We start from the raw sequence: 27,949 nt of genomic DNA, 5'->3' as shown, positions 1-27,949 counted from the left end.
CATACATACATGATAATAGAAGCTAATAAGTATATGATTGAATAATTCAAATGCGTGCAAATTGACTTTAAGGCTCAAATACCATCTTTATAAGTATATATTTACATAAAAATCATATATAATGTGATCCACAAGAAAAAATTGAAAACCATACTATGTACGTAAATCTAAATAAAAAATAATAAAATATACATAAATCTTATTTCTAACTATTTAGGTGCAAATTTCGTCCATGTTCTCAAAACTCAACATAATAGTTGGTGGGTTGAAATTAAACTTTATCCAATAGAAAGACGCCACGTAATAATTAATAATAAAAATAATTTAAAAAATATAAGGTTGTTAGTTTAAAGGGTAATAGTGGACCAAAAAGGTTGACTGAGGGGTATTTTTAGCCAATAGATGAATGAGGGGTATTTTTAAACCTTTTCAAATAGTACAGGGGTATTTTTGGCCCTTTTCCAAAAAAATTATATACATCCAAATATTTTTAATTACTCTAATCAGATCTATTTTTCATTAGATTTCATTTGACCAAGTCACTATATCAATTTTAGTTTTAAGGCTTGAATTATACATTTCACTCATTTTTTAAACAAACATTTTTTAAAATATATATTTTTTAAAAAAGATTTATTAATTAATTAAAATGGATAAAGTAATTGGGAAAAACATATAGACTAGGTAAAGATTGAATTTTAATAGAATGTGCCCAAAAAGGTGGGAAAAACATATCGACTAGGTAACCTAGCTATCTGTACCCCTAGGCCCTATAGAGAAACTCCCTAGCAAGCTATTTTAAACGTTTTTGTGTCACCTTAATAAACTCAAAATCAAACATTATATTATTAGAGGCGTCATCCTATTAAATTTAATTGAAGCTTTATATGAATTTCGAACCCCCAATGAAAATTTAAAAAAAAAAGGAATGCACTTGATGATGTTGAATGAATGAATTCCCTTCAATGTAAGTGTCAAGCAGGAGAGACAAGTGTAGCCCTTTATTACCGGTTCTCCTGAATGGCTGAACCTAATATTTTTTACGCGGAAGATAAAACTTTCCCATAATGTAATACAATTGTTACATTAAAAATATATAAAATCAGAATTATTAACTTGTTAATTGTTTACTCTCCGGTCTCCAAATAATAATGTCATATCAGTTTGGAATATATTAACAGTTTCTGAATATTAATTAACATAATGTTCGATAAATTCACATAAAAAAGTTGGTACATTTTTTATTGGAGATTCTAATATGTCATATTGAGTGTACATTTAAAGGTCTTCTGTTATACCCTACCACTCATCCTTCTACTGGGGACTTTTCAATATCATTGATGTATCAATTTACTCCAATATCCAGAACTTTCACAAACATATAACTGGGTGCCATGAAACTTCAAGGCATTAGTCACATGGAGTATATATAGTCAGAGAGGTGAAATGTTATATATACAAATAATATATATCTAGACATTGATGAAATTTATGAAGATAATAAATAGAGTACTTTTCTAATGTTTTTCTTTTGTGGTACTCATACAGGCATTGGAATTCAATTTGTATCCTTATATCCTTATTAGAAATTATACTAAGAATCTGATCTAGTGGTCAATGAAGTGAGACAAGAATCGTCAGATCTCACGTTCAAATTTTTATAGAGATAAAAACATTAGACAATTTGTTCTATTGGTGTACGTAAAAACTGGTCCGAACACATGATTATAAATAAATATATATCCTTGTTAGAAATTGAGACATTAAAGTCAATAATGCTTTAAGGCAAGAAGAGATGGATCTTTTAATTTAGATACAAAAGTCAACTAGAAGAAGTTGATCCAACAAAAAGATTTCCTTCAAATTTGTATCTGTTGAACTGGCCAACTAATTTTTTCAATGGGAATGTCTTTAAATTTGGAACACTATCAAAAAAAGTATTAAGTAATTATCAAGATCTATAAGCTAACCAAGTCGTATACTATACCTTCTTAATTAGTATCCCCTTTTATGCTATAATCTAGTATCCAAATCTAGGTAGAGACAAAAGTAGTTAAATAATTTCTCCTCATTTGTTTAAATTTGGTGAGCATAGTTATATATACATGTGCTGATTGAACGCAATAAATCATATTCGATGAATAGTCTAAATGAGTGCAAGTTGATTGCGACACAAATTCTATTATAATAATAGGGTCCCCTATTGTTATTTTTATGTATCTAATTTACCTCTCATATGTTAAAACCTTTAATTCAGTTAACGTAATACACGTGGCTCACCTATATCCACCAAACAACCATACATACATGATAATAGAAGCTAATAAGTATATGATTGAATAATTCAAATGCGTGCAAATTGACTTTAAGGCTCAAATACCATCTTTATAAGTATATATTTACATAAAAATCATATATAATGTGATCCACAAGAAAAAATTGAAAACCATACTATGTACGTAAATCTAAATAAAAAATAATAAAATATACATAAATCTTATTTCTAACTATTTAGGTGCAAATTTCGTCCATGTTCTCAAAACTCAACATAATAGTTGGTGGGTTGAAATTAAACTTTATCCAATAGAAAGACGCCACGTAATAATTAATAATAAAAATAATTTAAAAAATATAAGGTTGTTAGTTTAAAGGGTAATAGTGGACCAAAAAGGTTGACTGAGGGGTATTTTTAGCCAATAGATGAATGAGGGGTATTTTTAAACCTTTTCAAATAGTACAGGGGTATTTTTGGCCCTTTTCCAAAAAAATTATATACATCCAAATATTTTTAATTACTCTAATCAGATCTATTTTTCATTAGATTTCATTTGACCAAGTCACTATATCAATTTTAGTTTTAAGGCTTGAATTATACATTTCACTCATTTTTTAAACAAACATTTTTTAAAATATATATTTTTTAAAAAAGATTTATTAATTAATTAAAATGGATAAAGTAATTGGGAAAAACATATAGACTAGGTAAAGATTGAATTTTAATAGAATGTGCCCAAAAAGGTGGGAAAAACATATCGACTAGGTAACCTAGCTATCTGTACCCCTAGGCCCTATAGAGAAACTCCCTAGCAAGCTATTTTAAACGTTTTTGTGTCACCTTAATAAACTCAAAATCAAACATTATATTATTAGAGGCGTCATCCTATTAAATTTAATTGAAGCTTTATATGAATTTCGAACCCCCAATGAAAATTTAAAAAAAAAAGGAATGCACTTGATGATGTTGAATGAATGAATTCCCTTCAATGTAAGTGTCAAGCAGGAGAGACAAGTGTAGCCCTTTATTACCGGTTCTCCTGAATGGCTGAACCTAATATTTTTTACGCGGAAGATAAAACTTTCCCATAATGTAATACAATTGTTACATTAAAAATATATAAAATCAGAATTATTAACTTGTTAATTGTTTACTCTCCGGTCTCCAAATAATAATGTCATATCAGTTTGGAATATATTAACAGTTTCTGAATATTAATTAACATAATGTTCGATAAATTCACATAAAAAAGTTGGTACATTTTTTATTGGAGATTCTAATATGTCATATTGAGTGTACATTTAAAGGTCTTCTGTTATACCCTACCACTCATCCTTCTACTGGGGACTTTTCAATATCATTGATGTATCAATTTACTCCAATATCCAGAACTTTCACAAACATATAACTGGGTGCCATGAAACTTCAAGGCATTAGTCACATGGAGTATATATAGTCAGAGAGGTGAAATGTTATATATACAAATAATATATATCTAGACATTGATGAAATTTATGAAGATAATAAATAGAGTACTTTTCTAATGTTTTTCTTTTGTGGTACTCATACAGGCATTGGAATTCAATTTGTATCCTTATATCCTTATTAGAAATTATACTAAGAATCTGATCTAGTGGTCAATGAAGTGAGACAAGAATCGTCAGATCTCACGTTCAAATTTTTATAGAGATAAAAACATTAGACAATTTGTTCTATTGGTGTACGTAAAAACTGGTCCGAACACATGATTATAAATAAATATATATCCTTGTTAGAAATTGAGACATTAAAGTCAATAATGCTTTAAGGCAAGAAGAGATGGATCTTTTAATTTAGATACAAAAGTCAACTAGAAGAAGTTGATCCAACAAAAAGATTTCCTTCAAATTTGTATCTGTTGAACTGGCCAACTAATTTTTTCAATGGGAATGTCTTTAAATTTGGAACACTATCAAAAAAAGTATTAAGTAATTATCAAGATCTATAAGCTAACCAAGTCGTATACTATACCTTCTTAATTAGTATCCCCTTTTATGCTATAATCTAGTATCCAAATCTAGGTAGAGACAAAAGTAGTTAAATAATTTCTCCTCATTTGTTTAAATTTGGTGAGCATAGTTATATATACATGTGCTGATTGAACGCAATAAATCATATTCGATGAATAGTCTAAATGAGTGCAAGTTGATTGCGACACAAATTCTATTATAATAATAGGGTCCCCTATTGTTATTTTTATGTATCTAATTTACCTCTCATATGTTAAAACCTTTAATTCAGTTAACGTAATACACGTGGCTCACCTATATCCACCAAACAACCATACATACATGATAATAGAAGCTAATAAGTATATGATTGAATAATTCAAATGCGTGCAAATTGACTTTAAGGCTCAAATACCATCTTTATAAGTATATATTTACATAAAAATCATATATAATGTGATCCACAAGAAAAAATTGAAAACCATACTATGTACGTAAATCTAAATAAAAAATAATAAAATATACATAAATCTTATTTCTAACTATTTAGGTGCAAATTTCGTCCATGTTCTCAAAACTCAACATAATAGTTGCAAAACAATCCCAGCGATGACATTTAATGCCATGCAAAATAGTCGCTGCACGCGCATGATAACTGAGTGTCAGCGCGTGGAAGAAAGAAATCACACTCTCTCCATCTCAATTCATCTGATATGTATTTTTATTTTCAATTTTGAGATTCAAATAAATCTATTTTTTATCATAAATTTTTCATATGGTTTTTAAATATTTTGAATTATTATTTACAGTATTTTAGTAACTTATAGTACTTTTTACATATTTACTAATATATATATATATATATATATTGAAGCGTAAATTTACTATCAAACTTAAATTATTTAACTCTCGAAAATTGAAAAGTTCTAATAAGACAGAGGGAGTATTATTTTAATCTAACAAGGTCAACTAATAGTCAGTTCCAAGTCTTAACAAGCTGAGATTTGTAATCAAATCACCAGCTAATTCCATTTAATTAAACTAAATTCAAACTCATTAATTTAATCAAACTTGAGATTCAAAAAATCTCTACAAGAAGCATCCATGCTTCTTCTTCTACTTCTACTACAACTTCCATTTCTTCTTCTTCTTCTTCTTATTTTGCCAGTAATACTAATTTTCTTGAGATCTTCAAATTAGTAACTGAAGAAGCTGCCTATCTATTTCACCATCCATTGGCCCCCTTCTTAAATTTTCATTCACTGTTTTGCTCTGTTAGCAATCAGTTAAAGCTGCAGAAATAGTAACAGCTTTTTTTTTGTATGAGTTTTCTCTGTCTCTACTAAACTGAGTAACTAATTAAATGCTCTTTCTCATTCTCATAATCTGATTCTACTGTTATTTACTTTCAAGTAGTATTTTTGTCTTCGAATTTGAAATTTCAAACTGTTTTTTGATTATGGATTCGAAATTGATGAAACCATTGCCGAAAACATTAATGCTGAAAGATTACCTGTTGGATGATTTGAGTTCCTGTTCATCAAGCGGTTTCCGATCATATCCTCGCCGGCAATGCTGCACTACTGTTCGATTTCTTCTCGAAATCGACTTGAAGAACAAGTATCAACCAGCACTTCCTCCTCCGCCGTACAAAACTAAACCAATACTCCGGTCAAAACTATCGCCGCCGTCGGCAGCAACTGCAGCAGCGGCGAAGGTTTCTGCATTTCAGAAAGCTTCCGTGGCGGTGATTAACGCCGTGAAACATCTCCCGTTCGCCGGAGTGAGGTCTTCATCGACGTCGAAGAAGAAGAAGCCGATGATGAGGACAATTTTTCCGAGGAGTATTTCGCGGAAGCTGAAACGAAGCTTCTGGAAGAGAGGCGATCATAAGGAGATCTACTGGTGGACGGCATTCAACCGGTTAGATAAAGAGGAATTAAAATCGCCGGTATTTTCTCCGGTTGTTATTGGCAAAATCGCCGGAGATTCAAATAGCTCAACAACGACTGTGAGTAAGAGTAAATGTAACAGTAACACCTGGTCTTCAGATAGTGATTTCACTGCTTCAAGTGATAATTCACTGCAAACATCAAGCGGCAATTCGGAGGTTAACTCGATGGAAACTGTAAACGACGCCGTAGCTTCGAATAAATTAGGAACGGAAAATGTGATTTGCAGCAAAAAAGTTGGCGCAACTACCGGAGATGATTCATCAGATTCAACCATAGGCAGTCACGGTAGCACTACCAACTCTCCAAACACAAAGGTCAGTTTCATTTTTAACTTAAACTTATATAACTTATTACATATCGATTATAAAAGTTACTTTTCTTTTGATGATATCGTTCTCGTTTAGAGTATCGGTTTAATCAATCATCAAGTAATCCACTTGTATAGTGGATTTTGGTAAAACAATAGTTTCTAGTAGTTGAGATTTTACCTCTTCTTCATTAGCAAAGTTTAAAGCAATTATTAGTATTAGTTAAACACAATTTTTAAAATAAACTCTTACTTAGATGACAGAGTTACGGTGATATCAAGGTGTCTAACTGAACACTTTTTATCAAAAAATTACACTATAAATATAAGTCAAATCTTATTTTATATTGGTACATATTGTATCATGAATACCCTTCGAACCAATGAAAACTTGCAGCGCAATAATAAGGGTATTTTGGCTACGCCATTGACTAGTAGCTTTTTGTCTTAAGCAATCGAGAACGATTATTACTATACTAGTTTTTGTTAGATTTTAAGTTTGTAAAAGTTTGTAATCACATTTTAGTATGACTATTACTATACTAGTTTTTGGTTAGGTTTTGAGTTTGTAATCAAATTGTAGCGGTAAAATTGGTTTAAATTTTTGAATATGGTATTTGGATTAAAATAGTCTAAAAAGGTTTAAGAGAGACAAACATAGGTAATTATTAGAGGTATAATTACTTGTTCAACTTAAAAATAATACTATTAAATAAATTTCGATTCTCTAGGTATAATTAAAGCAGGTAAATTCAAATTTTTGAAATAGAGTTTTTTTTAAAAAACTGGTGTAAGAAATTTGAAATAATATTTGTATATATATAAAAAAAATAAAATGAGAATTTTCTAGAGAAATGAATTTTTCACAGCGATAAGGAAGGAGCAAAAAAAGGTAGTAAATGTGAAGAGTACACGTGCGCGGTACTTTTTGGGTTTTATCACATGCTTCTCGATACTGACATCTAAGTTACAGTCGGGTGATCCAACGGCGTAGATCCCGCTATGTGTTTGTCCCCTAGCGGAATCTACGGCCAGAAATGTTAGACTAGTATTATTATTGTGGGAGTCGAGATAGCAGATTAGTACCGGATATATTTTGTTTCCTAAAATACCCGGGACCCCCCTCTTTTGACCCTCACAATTGTTGTGGATAGCAATTCGTTGAATGTATTAAACCAAATATGAAATGTCATTTTCTTATTCAAAAATTATTATTCCTAGTTAGTTCGGTTATAATATAAAATAATTTTATCATACAATAATAACGAATTCAGAATATTTTATAAGTAGAATCTGAAAAAAGATACAGGTGATATGTTTACTACTTTTGTATGAGAAATTAGTTGTTTCTGGTGACCATCAACTCAAAAGAATATAGGTGCAATTTCAATACAAATTTCAAGTGAGATAAAGAAACTATTACAAAAAAAAAAAAAGATTATAATTTAATTGCTATGTATAGTAATGATTTCTATAGAGTCTTTAAGACTTCACTATATTAGTATATGAAAGGTCCAATCCCTTTGTTTACGTCTTCCTAACAAGATAGCACCAATACATTCTTCTGTTGTGAAGTAGAAGGTTATCACTGACAGTGAATAAATGAAATACATAGTAATCAAAAGATTAAAGTCTTTATATTATGAGCCAAGTGATTTAATCAGATATATTTTAACTCTTTAAAAGAAAAAAAAATAGATTTATTGTGTATATAAATATCTTCAATTATTGTGTATCATAACATTATGGATTCTTTTTTTTTTCTTTTTATTATTTGTGGCAAGCTAAACTTAGGAGAAGATTGATATCCATCACATTGTACTTGTGTCGGTCGTGCGTAGGGTATTTGTTTTAAATACTAACTTGCATAATCATTCAAACATAAAAGGAAAGAGGAAGAAGGTGATAGTTTTATTGTTTGGACATATAATATTTATTAGCATGTGGGAACATTTATATTTTCCAATTGTTTTATTGCTTGGACCTTGGTAGCTCAAAATTACTTGTACTCATATGTTTCCTTAGAATAAAAGTTTTTCTATAAAAGCTAGTCAATTAGTTAGTGTGACTCAAATCAAAATAAATAAAATGTTAGTTAGTGATCTGGAACTCCCTTCTTTTTAAAAAAATTTGTAATTTCAATATGGGTAGACATAAGTCACATACTTTGTCTAGTGGAGTAGTAGTAAAGTTGACTAGGAGTTAGTGTCCATAACTTTCCTATACTTTTTATTTATTTCCTCACATTTCAAGAGATTACTCTAGGAGATTGGGAAATTCTTAAATGAATATTCCACAATTGTAATCTAATTTAAGGTAATATATATCCCTAACTACTTGTTCATTTTTGAATTGACACACCTATTAAAAAAGTAATGATTGATATAGTGAGTTTATCATTTTACCCCTATTAATTATAAAGTAGATGAATTAAAAACTTAAAATTTTGAAGAAGTTCTACCTTTTTCAAAGTAATGAATTGATGATACAATATGTAAAAAAAAATGTCATTTCATGATTTGTCAAAATGAACAAGTAATTATGGACAACTAAAAAAGGAAAAGTGAACAAGTAATTAGAGACTTGGGGAATAACTACTTGTATCTTTTAGAATAACAACATATCTAATGTAATTTCACGAAGACTTCGTGCAAAGTGAAATTATGAAGGGTAAAGTGTAAGCATACCTTTAACTCAAGAATATACTTTTTAGAAGAAAAATCAATAATTTGATTTCCTTTTGGCTAGTCTCATTCTTCTATACAAGGCTGATGCAACAATTTAATAGTAGGTTCATCTGAATCTAGTAGTCCTAAAACATAAATGCGTGGAAGTACATTACAATAGATTCATAACGGGTTCAAATTATAAATTTTAAAGATTGAGCCCATAAAACTTAGGTGATATATTCTATAGTTTTCTTTTAATCTTATGATTTGAAGATGGATCTTTTTTCCCACTGATGACAGACAGTCCCATCGAAGTGGAATAAAAAAATAAAATTCGAGTGTCTAAAGTAGTTTATTAACTTTTGACACCAACATTTATTAAGTTCTATTGATACTCTAGCTAAGGTAGGGGCCATACTGATTGAGAGCAACTGAACATAATCCCTACTACAATTCGAGTGTCTAAAGTAGTTTATTAACATTTGACACCAACATTTATTAAGTTCTATTGATACTCTAGCTAAGGTAGGGGCCATACTGATTGAGAGCAACTGAACATAACCCCTACTACATTAAGGGGTCGTTTGACAGGGAGTATTAGGAGAAATAGTCCAAGTATTATGTGTGATATTATTTAGTACTATGTTTGGTAGGAATTTTGAATCTATGTATAATTAGTTCATGGATTAGTTATACACCCTACATGGTATTATAGGGTGTATAACTAATACCTTCCACTTGGTGGTATTTGTTCTAATACCATGGGACTAATCTAGGTAAAGACAAAAATACCCCCTCAAATCCTTTTAATCATTTTGTTTATTTTCTTGATTTTATGTTTTATATTTATACTAATAAATTTATTTAAATAAATTAGCTTACAAATTTTATTATTTAGATATAATTTTTGTTTCTAAAATATGAGTTATTTAATCTATTTATTATTAATATAAAATATTATAATCCGACTAATATGCTAATGTTGATGTATGAATTTAAGAACAATTCATAAGTCAAATATTGCCTCTTAACGGAAGTCCATTAAACATTACACAAATAGTCTAAAACAAGAGCATATATATATATATATATATAAAACATCTCGAGTATAAAAATAGTTTAATTTATTTTGCTATATTTATTTATTTTTTAAATTTTATTTTATGATAAAGAGTTTTTTAAAAAAATTTATTAATACAAAACAAAGTTCAATAAATTTTCTCTATAAATTATTATAGTTATGTGACCTTTTGAGATATTAACTCCAATTTATTAAGATGACAATTATTTACTCTCAAATAATTTAAGTGAGAAAATAGTGAACATGACAATAAAATTTTTATTCTCCTAGCTAGTTAAAATGCTATATAAAAAAATATTGTCCGTCAATTATCTACCTTGATCCAGTTACATGAAATAGAAAATCCCATAATAACTCAAGGGTATAATTGAAAAGAATTTTTTTTGTAGAGTTTTAAACCACACACAAAACTAGGTAAGAAACAATGAACCAAACACTTGATAAAAATAATCCCTACATTATCAATCTGTGCATTACTAATCCGTGCATTATTGATCTTTCTACCAAACGACCCTAAGAGACATGTTGGATCTGTGTAGCCCCCTTTGTTTGATCATTTATTTTCTTTTATCTTTCTCTAATTATACACAAATCAAAAAGTCATTTTTTTACTTTTCTAATCTTGGAGCTAATCCTCAAATATTTCTTAATATTCCTTGTTATTTTACAGAAACCTTGGCCTAATGAAGAGAAAGAACAGTTTAGTCCAGTGTCTACATTGGATTGTCCATTTGATGATGAAGATGAGGTCTCTTCACCCTTTCAACATAGATTAACTCGTGTTGAAGGTAAATTACTAATCAATCGCAGTGTGATTTTGGGATCTTTTATTTGCTTCGCAAGGTAGTCAGAGCTAGCCAGTTTAACCATTAAACATTATAGGAGAATGCAAAATTGATTTTCTATAAATATACTTGTATCAGGAACTACCAAGAAGCTCATGAAGAAGATCAAACGATTCGAGTGTCTCACTATGCTAGAACCACTCAACTTAGATAAACGAATCGCGTCCTCAGAATCAGAGAGTGAATCTCCTCTCAACAATTCATCAGAAACTGAAGTTGATGAGGAGGAAGAGGACAAACAGAGAGTTGAAAGACAAGCACTAGACATGGTTCAAGAATTGAAAGAATCAATGCCATCTTATACCTTAAAATTAAAAACAGAGAAATTACTCTTTGATTTCTTCAAGGAAAGGATTCTCAATGGTGATGATGAGTTCAAGAACAAACCATTGGAATTAGCACAAGACTGGATAAATGGAAAACCAATTGATGTACTGTTAGATTGGAAGGTGCAAGAAAACAGGATGGCTTACATTAGAGCCATTGAAACCCGAGGGGAATGGAAGAACACAGAGTTACAGAAACAAGAAGTGATATTTGAAGTGGAAGTTGACATTTTTGCATCTTTGATGAATGAGGTGTTAGTTGATGTCATGTTGAGCTAGCAGAGTGCAGAGTGCAGAGTGTGTGGTAATAACACAGGCCATAGCATAGTTAACAGGGAGTTTAGGGAAACAAGATTATGTTCAATTCTCAAGGTTGTTTTTGTCATTCAGTTGCTAGTAGAAGAATAATATGGCTAAGCTAGAATGATTAAGACCACCTTGTTGAAATGGCTTTTTTGAATTAGAGTTGTTAGTGTTGATCTCATTCCTTTTTTTTTCTCTTCCTTGGAGAAAGATGAATGGTGAAATGCTGAATTAGAAGAGAACTTTGGTTTGTACTCCATTTCTAGATCAAGTTATGATAAATTCTAGTTGATCACTAGTGTTAGCAATTGTCTTTCTTTTCATTGCATGCAAAATAAGAATGTCAAAAGTCATTTTTATTTTTGTGATGTCAAAACCAAATAAATAGATTGAAACGATTTCGTATGATGTCAAAATCAAATAAATAGATTGAAACGATTTCGTGTGATGTCAAAACCAGATAAACAGATTGGAACGGAAAGAGTAGCTTCTTTTAAACTCATAAGCGGGGGAATACATAAAGTTGAATATAGTAGTAATTTAAGAATGGTAAGATTTTGTTGAAATTGTTCGCTTGAAAAATTCCCGAAAAGCTAATTATAGGTACTTCTCTCTATCGAGACAACATAATTGAACTATGACGTGCTTCTACTTACGCTCTCCCCAGCTCCATCCATACCCTTTCCTAGTTAGAGGTGGTTCAATTATCGTAAGTTAGTGCTAGATACTAGTATTACACTATTTTGTGATGTTGAGTGATGTATATGTGCATAAATTTTAAGTGGAAGATAGTAAGTTTGATCGCGCTCAGGATGTACCTCACTCTCTTTCTTCCTAATCTTTGTGTTGAGATTTTTTTTTTTTTATAAGTTTATTCAGCATGGAGAAGCGTACCTTGAATAAAAATATTTTTGAATCTATTAACGAAAAATTTACCATTTTATTATTAACTTACATTTGAAGGGGGTCACAAGTACAATTTAAAAATGTAAGGTGGATTTTTTGTCACCAAGTGAAAAAGTTAAGGGAGGAAAGTGTATTTGACATTTCTTGTATTTGTTTTCTATTGATATTTTATTTATTTTTAAAAAGACAAGCTAAAAATTAGCTAAATGCAAATTGTAGACGTAAAAGAGAAGTGTAACTTTTCCTTTTTGCTATAAATGTCCCTAATATTTGTTAGATACTTAAATTACATAATAAGAAAATGACTTTTTGGCTCTTTAAGCTTCAGATAGTGGCAAAACACAAATTAAGAATCATATCCCCCACAACACCTTCATTTATTATAGTAATCTTTATTTTTGTTATAACTTGAAATTTACCCTTACATATATTATTGTGTAGATTTATATTATTATATATACACAAAAGTTTGTCAAAGTAAGGAAGGTATAGTCAGTAATTCAGAAATATAGTAACGAATCGTTTTTATATATTATCAAAATCTTTTCGATTATTTTCTAATTTACACTAAATTGATAAACAAAAAAAGACAGAGACATATTTTAAGCATAAAATCACGATATCTGTCTAATCGGTGGCTCGGTGCAAAAAAATCATTTAAAATTTGTCACAGAATTTCATAGAGGATGACTGTGAATATTGTGACACACTATAAATGGAAAAAAAAAAACAAAAAGTTAAGAATAAAATATGGCCCCTGAAGTTACGGAGATTGCTCCCTAGACCCCAAAACATACAAAATTCTGCTGATAAAATTGAACAAATTCCAAGTATGAGTTTCAATAATAATTTTAAAAATTATTATATAATGATGATTAAGTTTATGGAATAAAGTTATTAATAAATATACAAAATAAAATAAAAGTTAATGAATTCATTTTTATATATAAGAGATCTTCATTTTTACATAAAAAGATTTTAAAAGACTTTTTTTTTTAAAATTCAAATTATAAGAAGACAAAATATTAGAGTACATTTTTTCTGATTAATCTATTTTATAGAAACTTCATTGATTTACGATAGATAATTTAATTGTACTTGATATTAATGTATTGGGAAAAGGTTTTGCCGATGAAAAAAATGGTGCTACTTCCTAGTTTGGACGGTCACAAACTTTATTTCATTCAATATTCAAAATTTATTTATTTATATTAATTGAAATTCACTCCGAATAAACATGTTATAGAAATAACTACTTGTCTACTAAAAGGTTCTCTATAATATAAAATTGCATAAACATATACCATCAAGAATTATGCTTATAACAATTTAGCTTGAGCTTGGTTTAAAAAAGATTACACCAATTGCACTTCCTTCTTAAAATGACTAAATTCGAAGTACTAACGTAAGACATTTAATTTTAATGTTGATTCTTACTTTTATTTTCAATTTACTTCAAATAAATCTAGGTCATTAGAATTAGAAACTTAATAAATACTAACTTCAATTCGTTTCTTGGCTGGCTTATATTGTTCGTGTCAAATTTATATAAAAAGCGAGAATTAAAGTAAATTAGCAATCGATTAACGTAAAACTATCAAAACGAAGCAACAAAAATAATAAAAATTCATATAACTTTCGAACTTCAACTATTTGTGAACAAGACATAATATTAGTTATTGTAATAGAAAATTTCAAAATTTATCATTAAATTGTTTCTAAAAAATGTAGAAAAATTATATCGAAATGAAACGCTACAACAACATATCAATGTAATTGGAAAGTAGGTGTACGCAGACCTTATCAAAGTTGTTTCTAACAAATCCTCAACTCAAGAAAATATTGTTCAAAACAGTTTAGCAAAAAATAACAAAACTCAAGAAAATATTGTTCAAAACAGTTTAGCAAAAATAACAAAACTCAAGAAAATATTGTTCAAAACAGTTTAGCAAAAAATAACAAAAATGAAAAAGTCATAACAAAAAACAATAGAAAGAAGGAGAATGAAACAGATTATTAACGGTACTAAAACAAAATGAAAAACTATTTTTAGACTATTTCTAGTTTTCTACAATTCTACAATATAGAATGTGAACCCTATAATATATAGTACTAATTTAATATGGCAATCTAGTAACGCTTCAAATATAGCTCAGTAAACTTTGTTTCAATAATCTTTCATTCCATATTTTCTCCTTTTTTCAAGGCCACTTTTTTTTGGTTCTTTAAGGGCGTTATTTACTAGGATTTAATTCCATTTAAAGCAGAGAGAAATAGGGATTTCAAGTAAAGGAAAGAGAAAATTGAGTGACTGACAAGTCTAAGCAAAAAATCTGATACTTTTCTTGAACCTTTTCATTCTTTTGTTGGTGTTGCATTTGCCCTTTTCTCTTACTTTGTTCACTCAAAAAAGAGACCATGCAACTATTGGGCTGTTGATTTTTTTTCTTGAATTTCTTAAAGTTGAAGTCTTTTTTTAAAACTTTTTTTAGGTTGTTAGAGTTTGAGGGGTTTGATGGGGTGTTGATTTTTTTTCTTGAATTCCTTAAAGTTGCAATCTTTTTAACTTTTTTAGCTTGTTAGAGTTTGAGGGGTTTGATGGGGTGTTGATTTTTTTTTTCTTGAATTGCTTAAAGTTGCAACCTTTTTAAACTTTTTTAGCTTGTTAGAGTTTGAGGGGTTTTTGAATTTTTTCTTGAATTCCTTGAAAAGTTTCAATCTTTTTTGATTATTTTGTGTGTTAGAGTTAAAGGGGTTTGAGGGAAGAGGAAGGAGATGAAGAGTGATGATCAAGCAAGGTTTTTGTTTGGGATTTCACTAACTGATAGACCCAAATGGCAACAATTCCTCATTTGCTCTTCTGGATTCTTCTTTGGTTATCTTGTTAATGGCTTATGTGAGGTCTGTTTCATGCTTTTCTCTTCTTCTTTTTTCCCTGTTTCAATCAATATTCTATGGTTTTTCATTTATATTACTCCTCCGTTTTGATTTGTTTGTTCAGTTTTGACTTGTAATGTAGTTTAAGAAAGTAAAAGAACTTCTGAAATTGTTTAATAAATATATGTAGAATGTACGAAATGATCTTTAATCTTGTGATATTAACTATGACACATGAAAAGTGAGTTGCCAAAAAGGGATAGAAACATTTTTTTTTAAAACAAACTAAAAAAGGAAGTAACACAAACAATATATATTCTTGTAGGAAGTTTCTTATAAGTGTTTTTTCATCATTGGATTACTGTTACATTGACTTTAAAGTTTTGCCCAATAGTTACTGTTTTTCTTCTGTTATAGGGACATCATACAAATGAAAATGCAGGAGATATTTGACAGATGCAGGGGTCGTTTGTGTGCTTGTGGAAATTTTCACCAGTTTTGGGAGAGCTGATTAGTGAATGACCATCTTTTTATTTGTCTTGCAAGTTATGGACCTTTAGACCACGATCTAAAGATACCATTTGAGCAAACTTTAGACGACAATCAAGTGTTTTGTCGGTAAGGTTGAGAAATATATGAGCGAACATTAAACTCAAGTCTAACGTTTTCCGGAAGGGTAATTTCCTAAGGGCTATATTAAGGCTTAGTTAAAACTAGGATGCTTACATTAGGCTGAGTGTTTCTTTTAGTCTATCTAGTGATTTGTATGTCATTAGGAAATGTAGAGAGCTTCTAGTGTTACAAAACCTCAAATTAATTGATATTTGTGGTGGAATGGGTTTATATAGAGTAAAATGGACGGTCCCCGAGTAGTTGGGGTTGAGGTGTAGTTGTTCTTGTATAGTGGATGCACAGGAGAGGTCACGGGTTCAATCTGTGGAAACAACCTCTTGCAGAAATGCAGGGTAAGGTTGCGTAAAATAGACCCTTGTGGTACGGCCCTTCCCCGGACCCCACGCAAAGCGGGAGCTTATAGCACCGCGTTTCCCTTTTAATCCTTTGATATTGAGTGCTTTTTAATGATGTTCTTCTCTTCTATCAGTGTTAGGTTTAATTTTGTTCTTAGTTTGTAACCAAATTCCACGTTGCGAAGAAAATGCTTCAATTTTATTTATTTCTATTTGCAGGAGTATGTATACAATCGACTGGGATTCAGGTAGGCTACTGTCTTCCTTCAAAATTTTAATTACTTTTTTCACTTTGATCATTATCATATTATCCACATAGAAGTTATTTGTGACACTTTTTTCTCAATCATGGTTTCAGCTATGGGTGGTATTTTACCTTTGTACAAGGTTTTGTATATCTATTTCTCATACGTATACAAGGTTTCACCACAAAGCAAATGGTGAACCCGTGGAAAATATATGTGAAGCTCTCTGTTGTACTCATGTGTTCTCATGGATTAACAAAGGGCTCCTTGGCTTATCTAAACTATCCAGCACAAATCATGTTCAAATCCACTAAGGTACACTGAAAACTTAATCGTTACACTTCACAGTACTAAAATATATTGGTAAAAGTGGTGATGGTACTAGCCAATCCATCCGGACATTGGTCTAAATCTTCTATATTCATTTTTGGAGTGTAGTTACTACCGGTAATGGTAGTGGGCGCCTTTATGCCTAGCTTAAGGAGAAAATACCCGGTTCAAGAATATGTTTCAGCTGTGCTTTTCGTTGGGGGCCTGGTATTTTTCACGTTAGCAGATGCCAATACTTCTCCGAATTTCAGTATCATCGGTGTCATTATGATAACTGGTGCACTGGTAATGGACTCTTTTCTCGGTAATCTGCAGGAAGCGATTTTTACACTGAATCCTGATACTTCTCAGGTATTATGATTCTGGTTTGCCACATGACTGATTAAAGCTAGCACATGTGTATGTCGAGTAATAATTTTGCTAATTTGATTGACACGCTAAATTTTATCAGATGGAGATGCTATTCTGCTCGACAGTCGTTGGGGCTCCTGTTCTACTTCTTCCCATGATACTAACAGGAGAACTTGTGGTTGCATGGAAATCATGTTCTGAGGTCAACAAAGAAATCCCCCTCTAATTCTTTTTATATTATACCATGTTCACTTGTTTTTGTTTTTTTGTCCTGAGATAAGGAGAATAACGAATTGAGAGAATACATTCGTCTCGAATGGTTTGAATTAGGCATTACTATCCCTTGATCCAGCATACAGTTTCTTTTTCTTGCAATCTTATTTGATCTTGTCAGATTTGTGCATTTAGAGCCTATGTTTCTCTGACTCTTCAAAAATATCAATGGGTGAGTGTTGGATACTCCAAAAAAAGTGCATTTTTGGACTGTCCGACACGGGTGCAACAACATTTTTTGAGAGTCCGAGCAACACAATGTGAAACAGAATGAGTAACTATTATCACAGTGTGTTCTACATTCAACTAATCTTTAGTTATTTACGTTCATTCTATTATATATCCACAGATTTAGTTATGAATGATGACATATGTAGAACTCGATAAAATTCTTTTCGTCTGGCTGCTACGAAGTTAAATTACACTCACATTCTGCTGTGTATCTTGCAGCATCCATATGTTTATGGGGTCTTGGTATTTGAAGCAATGGCCACATTCATCGGTCAAATTTCAGTTTTATCACTCATTGCTATCTTTGGTGCTGCCGCTACTGCTATGGTAAATCTCTTGATTGTCTAATCCTCTAAATGTCACAGTATTCTTCTTGTTCGTTTCTCTCATTCTAGTTTTCAAAACGAAAGACACGTTTACACATATCGATTCATATAACAGGTAACAACAGCAAGAAAGGCTGTGACATTGTTGTTGTCATACTTGATCTTTACTAAGCCACTAACCGAACAACATTTCTCTGGATTGCTGTTAATATCAATGGGAATTGTTTCGCGCCTCTTGCCTGACAGTAAACCTCCTCAACGAGCTGTGAAATCGGATAATATTAGGCGGAGTCGTCACAAAGAGGAAAACATATCATCAGAAAATACTGCAGATGAAGAGAAGAGACCATTAGTATGAGCTAAAAAAGTAAATAAGTTTTAGTTAGTTGCTGCTAACCACTTTGTTTTTGTTTTTCTTAAGCCTATTTGCTTTCTTTTGATTTTTATTTATTTTCTTGGTTGTAAAAAAAAAGAATATTAAAAGCTCTATATTAAGGTGGAGTTTTTTGTGTAAATTTATAACTCCCAAAAAAGATTTCAAGGGAATTCTTGGATTCAATTGTGCACTTTCCTTGATCCCCATTTCTTTGGTAGATGACTGATTGACATTGTTCTCTTACTTATATTGAGCAAAAGTGGTGGAAACAACCTCTCTCCGAGGTAGTGGTAAAATATGTGTGTATTCTATCTTTCTCCGACCCCATTTTGTGGGATTTCGCTGAATCTTTTGTTGTTTATATTGAGAAAGTGGATTTGATTTTGAAGTGTTGAAAACATTTTACAAAAAATATCTACAGAGAGATATCTTGCCTTCACGCGTAGTCTAGGAAAAGGCCATATTTAAAAAATATATATATAAAATAGGTCGTCTATCCTGAAACAAGCATTATAGATAGAATTCACTGGCACATTCATACGAATCTTTTAATTGTTTATATTGAGAAAGTGAATTTGATTTTGAAGTGTTGAAAACATTTTACAAAAAATATTTATAAAGAGATATCTTGCCTTCACGCGTAGTCTAGGAAAAGGCCATATTTAAAAAAATATAAAATAGGTCGTCTATCCTAAAACAAGCATTATAGATAAAATTCACTGACACATTCAAACATGTAACTTATAGGTCTACCAGTTATTTATAGTCTTATAGACAAACAAAAAAAATTCTCTAGCTAATTTAGTTTAGAGGCGCATTCGAATAACTTGAACTTAGATTGTCCACTACACGACTCATTCAGAAATGATGATTCTAATAGGATTTTCTCTATATTCAGGATTCAAACTCGAGACCTCTGAGTTTTCATCACTGCACCACAACCCATATTGACACTTAAACCTGCTAGTTATTGGTAGTAAATGGAATTTCTTCCTCTAGCCCTTCCCATTATCCTTTTCCTTGCTCGGATACAATTTATTTATTTTTTTAAGAAAAAAACATTTAGAAGTGCTGGGTCCCACTGTGTCATGAGGATGTGGCTGGGGTGTCTGTCAAATTACTGCTAAAAAGACAATACCACATGTCCCACGTGAAAATTACAGCCGTTTTTAGTGCTCCGTTATTAAGGGACCGTTTGGTAGATTTTTTTTAAATTTTCATACTCACATTAGAGTCCGATTGAGTTTGCACCGAAAACTATCAATGTGATATGGATTACAACTTACTAGTACTCACATTATAAGTTATACATAAATTTCTTTATAACTAATACTATCTATTTGTTATATGGATTATCAAATAGAAAATCAAGCACATTAATAATTTTATATATACTTAATTTATCACCAAATTAACTACCAAACATAATATTATGCGAAATTTAATGCGTGCATAACTCTCTTCAGAATCAGCTATCAACAAACTTGTACAAAATCGTTTGATATGGTGTATAAAAATAGTGTTGGATATACCCTCTACAAATATGGTGGAAAGAATATGAAGAAGATTTTAAGAAACAACGATATCATTAATCATGCTAATATATGTATTAAAATTACTAATATCACTAATAATTTCATAAATTAATGCATGCATTGTTTTTTTTAATACATTCTATCCAGTGGCGGATCCAGGATTTAGAGTCCGTGGGTGCCAAATGGGATTCGAACTCGCAACATCAATCTTCGTTGTCCTCCTACCGTGGCACGACAAGCTAATTTTGTTCTGTGGGTGACACGCTTTATATTTATATAAATATTATATATATATACCTATGTATATATAGAGTTTCCGTCGAAGTTCGGGGGTGGCGTGGCACCCCCACAGCCCTTCATAGATCCGCCACTGATTCTATCAAACGACTCCTTATAATTATCGAGAACAGCATGGCCCCCAACGGCGATACCCGTCAAGCCCTAAATTTTCCATAATCGAATCTAACGATCCGAATTGAATATTTATGCCCCAAAACCCAATTTCACGGCCCAGATACTATTTCCCCTCTTCCAACTCTCTGTTCATTCATCACTGGCAACAACAAGAAGAACAAAAAACCCTAATTTTCAAAAAAATTGAAACAAAATCCCAAATTGTTCTGTGTATTCAGAAATTGAATTTGTGTTTTTAATAATCTCGATGATGAGAGGAACCAAACGATTCGCTCCGTCCGATTCCAAATCGTTCACAAACGACTCAGTGAGTTTGTCTTTTCTTTACTCTCAACTGTTATATGCAGTGTATTTTGCTGCGAAACTTGAAGCATAGCTCTTAAAGCTGCTCTTTTGTGCTGAAGTTTTAGCTTTTCAAGTGTGTAAACTAGCGAATGCAGTCAAATTTGTGTTGGAGGTTTTTTTTTTTTTTAGTTAATAGTATGTGGTTTGAATTTTTGGATATTAGAGTTGTTGATTCTATTAAAAAGATGATTTTTTTGGTATTGGAGTGAGATGGATGTGAACAAAGTGGAAGAGGATTGTAGGAATATTCATAGAGCTGAGAGTAACTAATTTGGAATGGAGATCATAGTTTATTGATTGGTTAGAGCTGCCCTGTTGTTCGAAATCTTAGTTCAACTGTGTAAAGGAGGAAAATTCATCTAATTTGTGTACAGATAGCATTTTTTTTGTGTGAAATATTAGTAGAATCCTTGTAGATAGTTGTGCTGACCCTTCTCGTATCTCTTACGTGTTTGCTGGTTCCAAAGCAGATTCAAGGAAAGAGAATAATGGGATCAATTTTTGATTCACAAAAGGCTGAGCAATCCCAACCACAAACAATGAAGGCTCCACAGTTAGATATGCAAAGGGCCGAATCATCTAGACAGCATGTGAGAGCTCTCAATACTCAGTTCGCAAGGTCTCTCATCTTTCTGTTTCAACTACTTTGCTTCTCAAGATGTAATTTGTCATGCTCTCTATGGACAATTTATCTCTTCACATTCTTTCTGAATCTATGCAATCCCTCCACCCCCCCCCCCGCCCCCCAAAAAAAAAAAAAAAAAAAAAAGATGAGGAAAACAATACCATTTGGTATTAATGGATAAATAAAAGTGAAAACGTGGAAACCTGATCTAATTGAAAGTCAAACTTGCTTTCTCTGGAATCTCACTCTATTCCTCCAAACATGGTAGCAGCATGTCAATCTATGCTTTCATTTATTTGCTGTAGTTAACTCACTGGTTGTTCTCCTTTATGAGAGAGAGTTTGTTTTCTTTCTTGTTCATCTCCATTGAATTTGCTAGTCTCACTGGAGGATAAAAAGCTTTCGCAGATGTAGAGTCTATATTGAATTAGTGAATTCTACTGTTTTTTATGAGCAGTTGGGTCCAAGCACAGTTACAGAACAACCCTGATGAACTTTGGGAAGATGGAATTCAAGACTACTTAAACCATTCTTCAACTATCAAGGTATCTTTGGCATCTCTCAGATTTTCATGCTCCAATTTTTTCTCAGCCAGTTAATATGAGTGTTACTCCAGTAAATGTATATACACACACTACAAAGATTCTTTATAAATTGCTTTAGTTGAGGATGTGTTCCTTATTCAGTTTCCCCATATTGATGCAATTTAGTTTGCTAATTCATTGCTGAGATAGGGCAGGTCAACATATTTCTGCTAGGTTTTTTGGAAGAGCATATCATCTATTGTATGCCAGACATGCTTTCTGTTTTGAACTCGCCTAAAATAGTGCTAGTTGATGAAAGCTTTCATATGAAAATGAACATGTATAGGACTTGATATCTGCTTCTTCATATACTGGTGGTGTTTCAATTGTGGTTATTCAATTGCAGGAGAAGTTTAGTGACATTGTGAATTGGCTGAAAGCTAATTCTTCCAATGGAGAGATCAAATCTGCACATGGATCCCAAGCTGCTTTGAAGACCCTAGAGTCAGAAAATAAGGAGAGTGATGGTCGATTATCTTTTCCCAAACCTGATGCTCCTGTGGCTAATTCATCTTCAAGTTTTGGTGCGTCATGGAACTCAGGAGCTCTCTTTAGCAAAACAACTCCCTTTTCATTTGGTGAGTCTTCTTTATCCTGGATGCTTTTATTGCTTTTCTTTTTCTATTTTTTACTCTTTTTTAATATTCTGATATCTCTATTATTCTAGCAGTAGGGAAGAAAATAACTGGATCCTGTTATAGTATTAGCTTGTTCTTAGACTAATTTAGCTCACTGCTGCTATGTAGCAGAAGTGAATCAAAGGAAAAAAATCTGAACTGAGGTGTCATTTTTTATGGAATTTTTAATTTAATACACAGATGTGACACTTCTCTGAAGTCAGTTTCCTGCAGTAGTTCTGTGATCATGGACCAGTTATTTAGGATACATCAATCCTCATTACATCTAGGGAAGTGGGATATATTATATCATAAATTCTTCCGAAGATTGAAATAAATAACCAATCTTGCACCTGATGCATAATAGCCTAGTTCAGCTGTTAAGAAAGTATGGGATGAACCAATTTGTTATCAATTTACCAAATGTTCTGCCTTCCCCTTATCAAAAAAAAAGTTGTAATGTTTCCAGTTATGTAAAAACAAAAGCTCTATTCAGTTGCTTGACCAAAAGTAATTGTATTGTGTGGTGGAAGAGATAATTGGGGAGAACAGAAAGGACTGCATCACCAACTACACCTCTGATTGATTAACTATGTTTTTCTTCCGGTCAAGTCTCTTCCATGCTCATATAATCTTTTGATTTTGTCAAATAGCTTACAGATTTATTTGACTGCTGAACTTGCTTATCCTTTTAGGGCTTCAACCTTCTGTACAAACCCAGAATTTGGTACCTCTGAAAACTGCTGCTGCTAATGATGTCCAAGATGCTGGTAAGATTTGGTGTTTTCATGCTTCAGTTGATTTTCACTAGGTCAAGTTATTAGTTACCTCTAAATCTCTCGTGCTTCTTGAAACTCGTCATATGTCAGTATAAACCGGTTACCCCCCCCCCCCCCCCTCTTTTCTTTTTTTTAAGTTTTAGTAGTTGTTCATCTGAACCATAAGGTGGAGGTTAAATGCCTAATACTTTGAGAGTATTAACATTTTTTATGATGGTGGTGTCCTTGCCAGTTTGCATGCTCCGCTACTATTCCACTAGTTACCTACTACCTCCATTTGGCACAAGCACCGAGCCTTGGTGAGCAGCCTTTTACTGTTGGAGCAGCCGTCAACAGTAAAGGGGAAATACCATTGTTTTATTTTCTTTTTGGGATTTTAGAACATGAACTTTGGAGTTTGAGACAAGTGTGTTCTTGTTTGCTCCAATTCAAATTTATCACTTGAAGGTCACACCTTTGATGTAACAGATTTTGGTAGGAACTAAAGACTAATGAATGATTACAGAACAAATGGAGGATAATATTGTGTAAGCAGTAGTATCTATTTCTAATGCTGAAAACAAGTCAATCTAAGACTAGGCCGTCACATACCTAGTGTTAACTGTTAGCCATTTAAAACGACCAGGATTTTGTTTTCTCAATTTTTATAGCATGGCAAATGAAGTGTAACAGGGAAAAAAAGAATACTGTCATATACACAGTCTAAACACTTACTGACCCTGCATACAGTTTTTGTATTATACTAAAGAAGTTGTTGGGCTGTATCAAAGGATTTCATCTCATAAAATTTTTTGGAGACTATTCTTTTAATTTTTCACTATTGGCCTCAGGAGTTTTTGATTTCCCTTTTTTTTTATTTGCTCCATAACTGTGGAGATTATTTTTGTAATGCAGAAGATGAAGTGGAGCAGCCAAGCAGTCCATCTGTGAAGAAGACAGAAGAAAAGGGAGTCACTGTTGTCCATGAGGTCAAATGTAAACTTTATGTGAAGGTAACGTAGTACAAGTGCTTACTTCTGTTTAGGAAGAAATATATCATGTATAGTCCTTTTTGGTGCTCTAATCATATTACTGGATGGCTATAACAATAAAAGAAAATCATATTACTGGATGGTTACCCATTTTTAAAGTCTTTGAACTTCACTTATATTTAGTCTAGATATATACCATCTTTTAAGAATTCTGATTTTTATTCATACTGCTTCTCTTGCATCAATATTTTTATGATTAGTAACTTAGGCATGTTTCATGTTGACAACGAGTGACTGATGAACTGAACTGTGATGGTCAATTTTGTCTGAGGCATGTCATAGCTGTTACTCTTTTATTCTGCCAACATTCTGTATAATAATTGCTGTTAGGCTCTATGACATGTGCAAGGGTAGCTTTCAGCAGGTGAAGCAAGCAGAGGTGGTCATTGAATCATGTCCGATTTGTTGTATTCTTTTGTGTTTTGCATGTGTGACTCTGCATTTTTTCTTGCATGAAATTGCAGTAATTCTTGTTTAGGACATTAGTATGCTAAACAAATTGTTCATACAGATTGCTACATTCTGTGATCTCATATAACAATTTATTTGAGAAGGTCAAGATAAGATGTTAGTCCAAATGATACAAAAAGTATCTCATACAGCAATGTTGATGGGTAATATCTCATATAAAAATTATCACCATTTTTTGTTGTGTCATTTTACTTTTTACCTTGTTCATTGCATTCAGCCTTTTGTCATCAAGGCACTACAGTTTCATGCCTCAAGTACATCATACTAAAAGTTTGACCATGAACATTCTTTTCCAGATACAAATTCAAGCTATGACTTATTTTATATGTATCAAAATTGTGTTGAATTTGAGATGTCTAGCTCAATCTTTTATCTGTTTCGGCTGTGACATTTCTTTTTCCTTAATTCTATTTGTTCAGTCAGCTGATCCAGTGGATAAAGATGCATGGAAAGACAGGGGCACGGGTCAGCTTTCTATCAAGTGTAAAGAAGGTGTTAGCAAGGGTACCCGGGAATCGAAACCAACTATCCTGATACGAAATGATGTAAGTTCTATACCATTTGTTGCTTCAAGTGCACCCCTCACGCCATCCAAAATAAAATAAATTATAGTATACCCTACTCCCAACAGGTCCAAACCCAACCTGTGGGATTTCACTGGATATGTTATTGTTGTTGTAGTCCTAACTAGGAAATGTTCTTTTATTCAGTTTTTATTTTATTGGATCTTTAGTAGGAAGGGATGCATATAGTTGTCAGTCGAACTATAAAGGCAGAATTGTAAAATTGGCAATGAAACCATTTGTAATTCTTATTTGGTATTATCTAGCAAAATGCACAAATGGTCTTCAACTTATCCTAAAGTAACTTTTTCCTTGCCAAATGTATGGTTCTATTTTGAGATCTCAATTTTTTTTAGGAAAAAAGTAATATATCTCAATATTCAAGAATAAACAAATCAAATCTAAGCCATGGTCTAATATATTTTATCAGACATCAGTCAAGCTGTTTACAGTAATCTAATGATCTTAGCTTTTAGATGCTGTATTTTGGTCAATGAATTCGTCTAGCTTGAATAGTTAGAGGTAGATACAAACTTAATTTCCAACAGGTTCACGTCACAGCTTGAGCTTGGGTTGCTTTGTTATTCAAGTCATGCTCAAGAAATGACGAGCTGAGTTGAGCTTGTCACCAATGTAGTGCATGAACTTAGCTTCTTTCGTTTGCCCCTCTCTTCATGGTTCTTTTAATATTATAATAACTAATATAACATGTGACACAGCCTTAGTGGGCAATTACAAGTATCTATTTGGGTTAACCAGAGAAACATAGAGATGCTGCTTCAATGATAGGAACCCTTGTTTTTTTGTCAGGCTGATGAAGCAGTTTGTTTTTCTTTTTCACTTTAAATATGGTTTTAGCACAAACCTAGGTGCTGTATTGTTAATATATACTAAGTGTTACCTTCTCAAATAAAAAAAGGTATCTATATATTGGTGGGAAGTTGAAGGTACCTGTGAAATAATCCAGGTGTGCGCGAGCTACCCCAGACACCATCATTATCAAAAATAAAATATGAAAAATTAATAGCAAAGATAACATTATAACAGTGGAAGCTTGGGATGTTATTTATTCTAGGGATGATATACAGAATTGGTCGAGAAGACAAAATTTTCACTTCTCTTTGACTTGACACTCCAAAGTAAACAAGATTTTGTGTCCATCCTACATTTTTCTCCTTTTCTTTTCCCAGATAAATGCTGGATATATAATTACTTATTTCAGTCGTCTTGCTCTTTAGACATGAGAACTAGATCACACCTTAACCTTTCTACTTATCAAAAAAGATTTCACCTAACATTTACTTTTTGCCTATTTTATATTTGTTGCAGGTTGGAAAAATTTTGCTTAATGCATTGTTGTATCAAGGCATTAAAACAAACTTGCAGAAGAATTCCGTTGTTGCTATATTCCATACCTCGGTAATAATCCTAACCAAAAATATCCGTAATTTTTATTTTATTTGAAAAATGCTTGCCAGTTTGAACAAACTCCTGTGAGTGTAAATTTAACAAGCATGGTTCTTGAAAGCTTAAATGGTATTTTTTTTTTTAAAAAACAATGGACATTTTCTGGAGTGCTGCTGCACTCATTCTAACTACCGTGATTTCCAGTTTTTATCAAGTTACTTATAGAATAACAAAGCTAGAACTTGAAGAAATTGTTTCTATTTGATGCCATAGGTTTATTTTATTCCCTTATCCTCCAACTGCACTAAATGGTTGAATGTATTGCTTATATTTCTTAGGGTGATGGTGACAATGATGATGTTGTTGCACGAACATTCTTGATAAGAACGAAAACAGAGGAGGATCGTAATAAATTGGCAGCAGCCATCCAGGAACATGCTCCTACTGCCTGAGAACTACCGTGGCGTCAATTTTCTGTTTGTATCATTACCCACCTCCAAGCAGGACGGATGCTTGGAATGGATCACTTCACCTCTTCGACAGTTACCTGAAAGACTCTTGAAGTTCTAGCAGTTAAGTTATAGCTTAGAGGTTATTTTGCTGGATAAATGAACTGATCCTGCTATTGTAGGAAGTCCTGTCCCATCAAGAGGCTTTTACACACTGTTATGTATAGAGGAAAAATTTGAGATGTGCCCAACAGAACAATAAGAAATTGTATACCTTTCTAATTATATTGTTGGGAATGAGTACCGTATTTCATTCATTTTTTCGTTTCCCTCCCTCAGTGTATATTTCAGCAGCTAAACTCCGTATTGTCAATTGCAAACTTATGCTACTATTACCAAGCTTAATCTATTTGTGACATGTTGATTTTATGAACTAAGAAGCATGGACTTCACATAATGCAGAAAGATTAAGACCTGATTTAAGGCACATTTTGAAC

General features: G+C 31.9%; 3 protein-coding genes across 6 annotated transcripts; all 3 read left to right on the top strand.

Annotated features, from left to right (window-relative positions):
- Nucleotides 1-5,705: 5,705 nt before the first annotated feature.
- Nucleotides 5,706-11,725, top strand: LOC125826560 (uncharacterized). Its single transcript, XM_049505912.1, has 3 exons — nucleotides 5,706-6,532; nucleotides 10,946-11,063; nucleotides 11,199-11,725. The coding sequence occupies exons 1-3, from the start codon at nucleotides 5,723-5,725 to the stop codon at nucleotides 11,723-11,725; spliced, it is 1,455 nt and encodes a 484-aa protein (XP_049361869.1). The 5' UTR covers nucleotides 5,706-5,722.
- Nucleotides 11,726-15,392: 3,667 nt separating this feature from the next.
- LOC125826722 (UDP-galactose/UDP-glucose transporter 4-like) lies at nucleotides 15,393-18,614 on the top strand. The gene is made up of 7 exons (XM_049506068.1): nucleotides 15,393-15,556; nucleotides 16,720-16,748; nucleotides 16,859-17,060; nucleotides 17,184-17,426; nucleotides 17,527-17,628; nucleotides 18,150-18,257; nucleotides 18,372-18,614. Exons 1-7 carry the CDS (start codon nucleotides 15,431-15,433, stop codon nucleotides 18,612-18,614), a joined length of 1,053 nt encoding a protein of 350 aa, XP_049362025.1. The 5' UTR covers nucleotides 15,393-15,430.
- Nucleotides 18,615-20,671: 2,057 nt separating this feature from the next.
- LOC125826903 (uncharacterized) lies at nucleotides 20,672-27,752 on the top strand. 4 transcript variants are annotated; one of them, XM_049506250.1, is made up of 9 exons: nucleotides 20,672-20,888; nucleotides 21,397-21,545; nucleotides 22,009-22,096; nucleotides 22,482-22,713; nucleotides 23,448-23,522; nucleotides 24,426-24,523; nucleotides 25,453-25,578; nucleotides 26,926-27,015; nucleotides 27,342-27,752. In XM_049506250.1, exons 1-9 carry the CDS (start codon nucleotides 20,829-20,831, stop codon nucleotides 27,453-27,455), a joined length of 1,032 nt encoding a protein of 343 aa, XP_049362207.1. In that variant the 5' UTR covers nucleotides 20,672-20,828; the 3' UTR covers nucleotides 27,456-27,752. The 4 variants fall into 4 exon arrangements, with proteins under 4 accessions (XP_049362207.1, XP_049362205.1, XP_049362204.1 ...); XM_049506248.1 differs by having other exon boundaries at nucleotides 24,408-24,523; XM_049506247.1 differs by having other exon boundaries at nucleotides 20,677-20,888; nucleotides 21,394-21,545; nucleotides 24,408-24,523.
- The last annotated feature ends 197 nt before the right edge of the window (nucleotides 27,753-27,949 follow it).

Source organism: Solanum verrucosum, unplaced genomic scaffold (genome assembly GCF_900185275.1).
Source record: "Solanum verrucosum unplaced genomic scaffold, falcon-dt-bn FXZP01000060.1, whole genome shotgun sequence".
NCBI classification, from domain to species: domain Eukaryota; kingdom Viridiplantae; phylum Streptophyta; class Magnoliopsida; order Solanales; family Solanaceae; genus Solanum; species Solanum verrucosum.
This window is presented reverse-complemented; position numbering and strand designations above follow the sequence as displayed.

Coding starts and splice junctions, on each gene's coding strand:
- LOC125826560 (XM_049505912.1), top strand. CDS start 5,723: ATGGATTCGAAATTGATGAAACCATTGCCGAAAACATTAATGCTGAAA. Junction 6,533..10,945: donor CCAACTCTCCAAACACAAAG/GTCAGTTTCATT, acceptor GTTATTTTACAG/AAACCTTGGCCTAATGAAGA. Junction 11,064..11,198: donor TAGATTAACTCGTGTTGAAG/GTAAATTACTAA, acceptor TACTTGTATCAG/GAACTACCAAGAAGCTCATG.
- LOC125826722 (XM_049506068.1), top strand. CDS start 15,431: ATGAAGAGTGATGATCAAGCAAGGTTTTTGTTTGGGATTTCACTAACT. Junction 15,557..16,719: donor TTGTTAATGGCTTATGTGAG/GTCTGTTTCATG, acceptor TTCTATTTGCAG/GAGTATGTATACAATCGACT. Junction 17,427..17,526: donor TGAATCCTGATACTTCTCAG/GTATTATGATTC, acceptor AAATTTTATCAG/ATGGAGATGCTATTCTGCTC.
- LOC125826903 (XM_049506247.1), top strand. CDS start 20,829: ATGATGAGAGGAACCAAACGATTCGCTCCGTCCGATTCCAAATCGTTC. Junction 22,714..23,447: donor AACAACTCCCTTTTCATTTG/GTGAGTCTTCTT, acceptor TTATCCTTTTAG/GGCTTCAACCTTCTGTACAA. Junction 23,523..24,407: donor TAATGATGTCCAAGATGCTG/GTAAGATTTGGT, acceptor ATAACTGTGGAG/ATTATTTTTGTAATGCAGAA.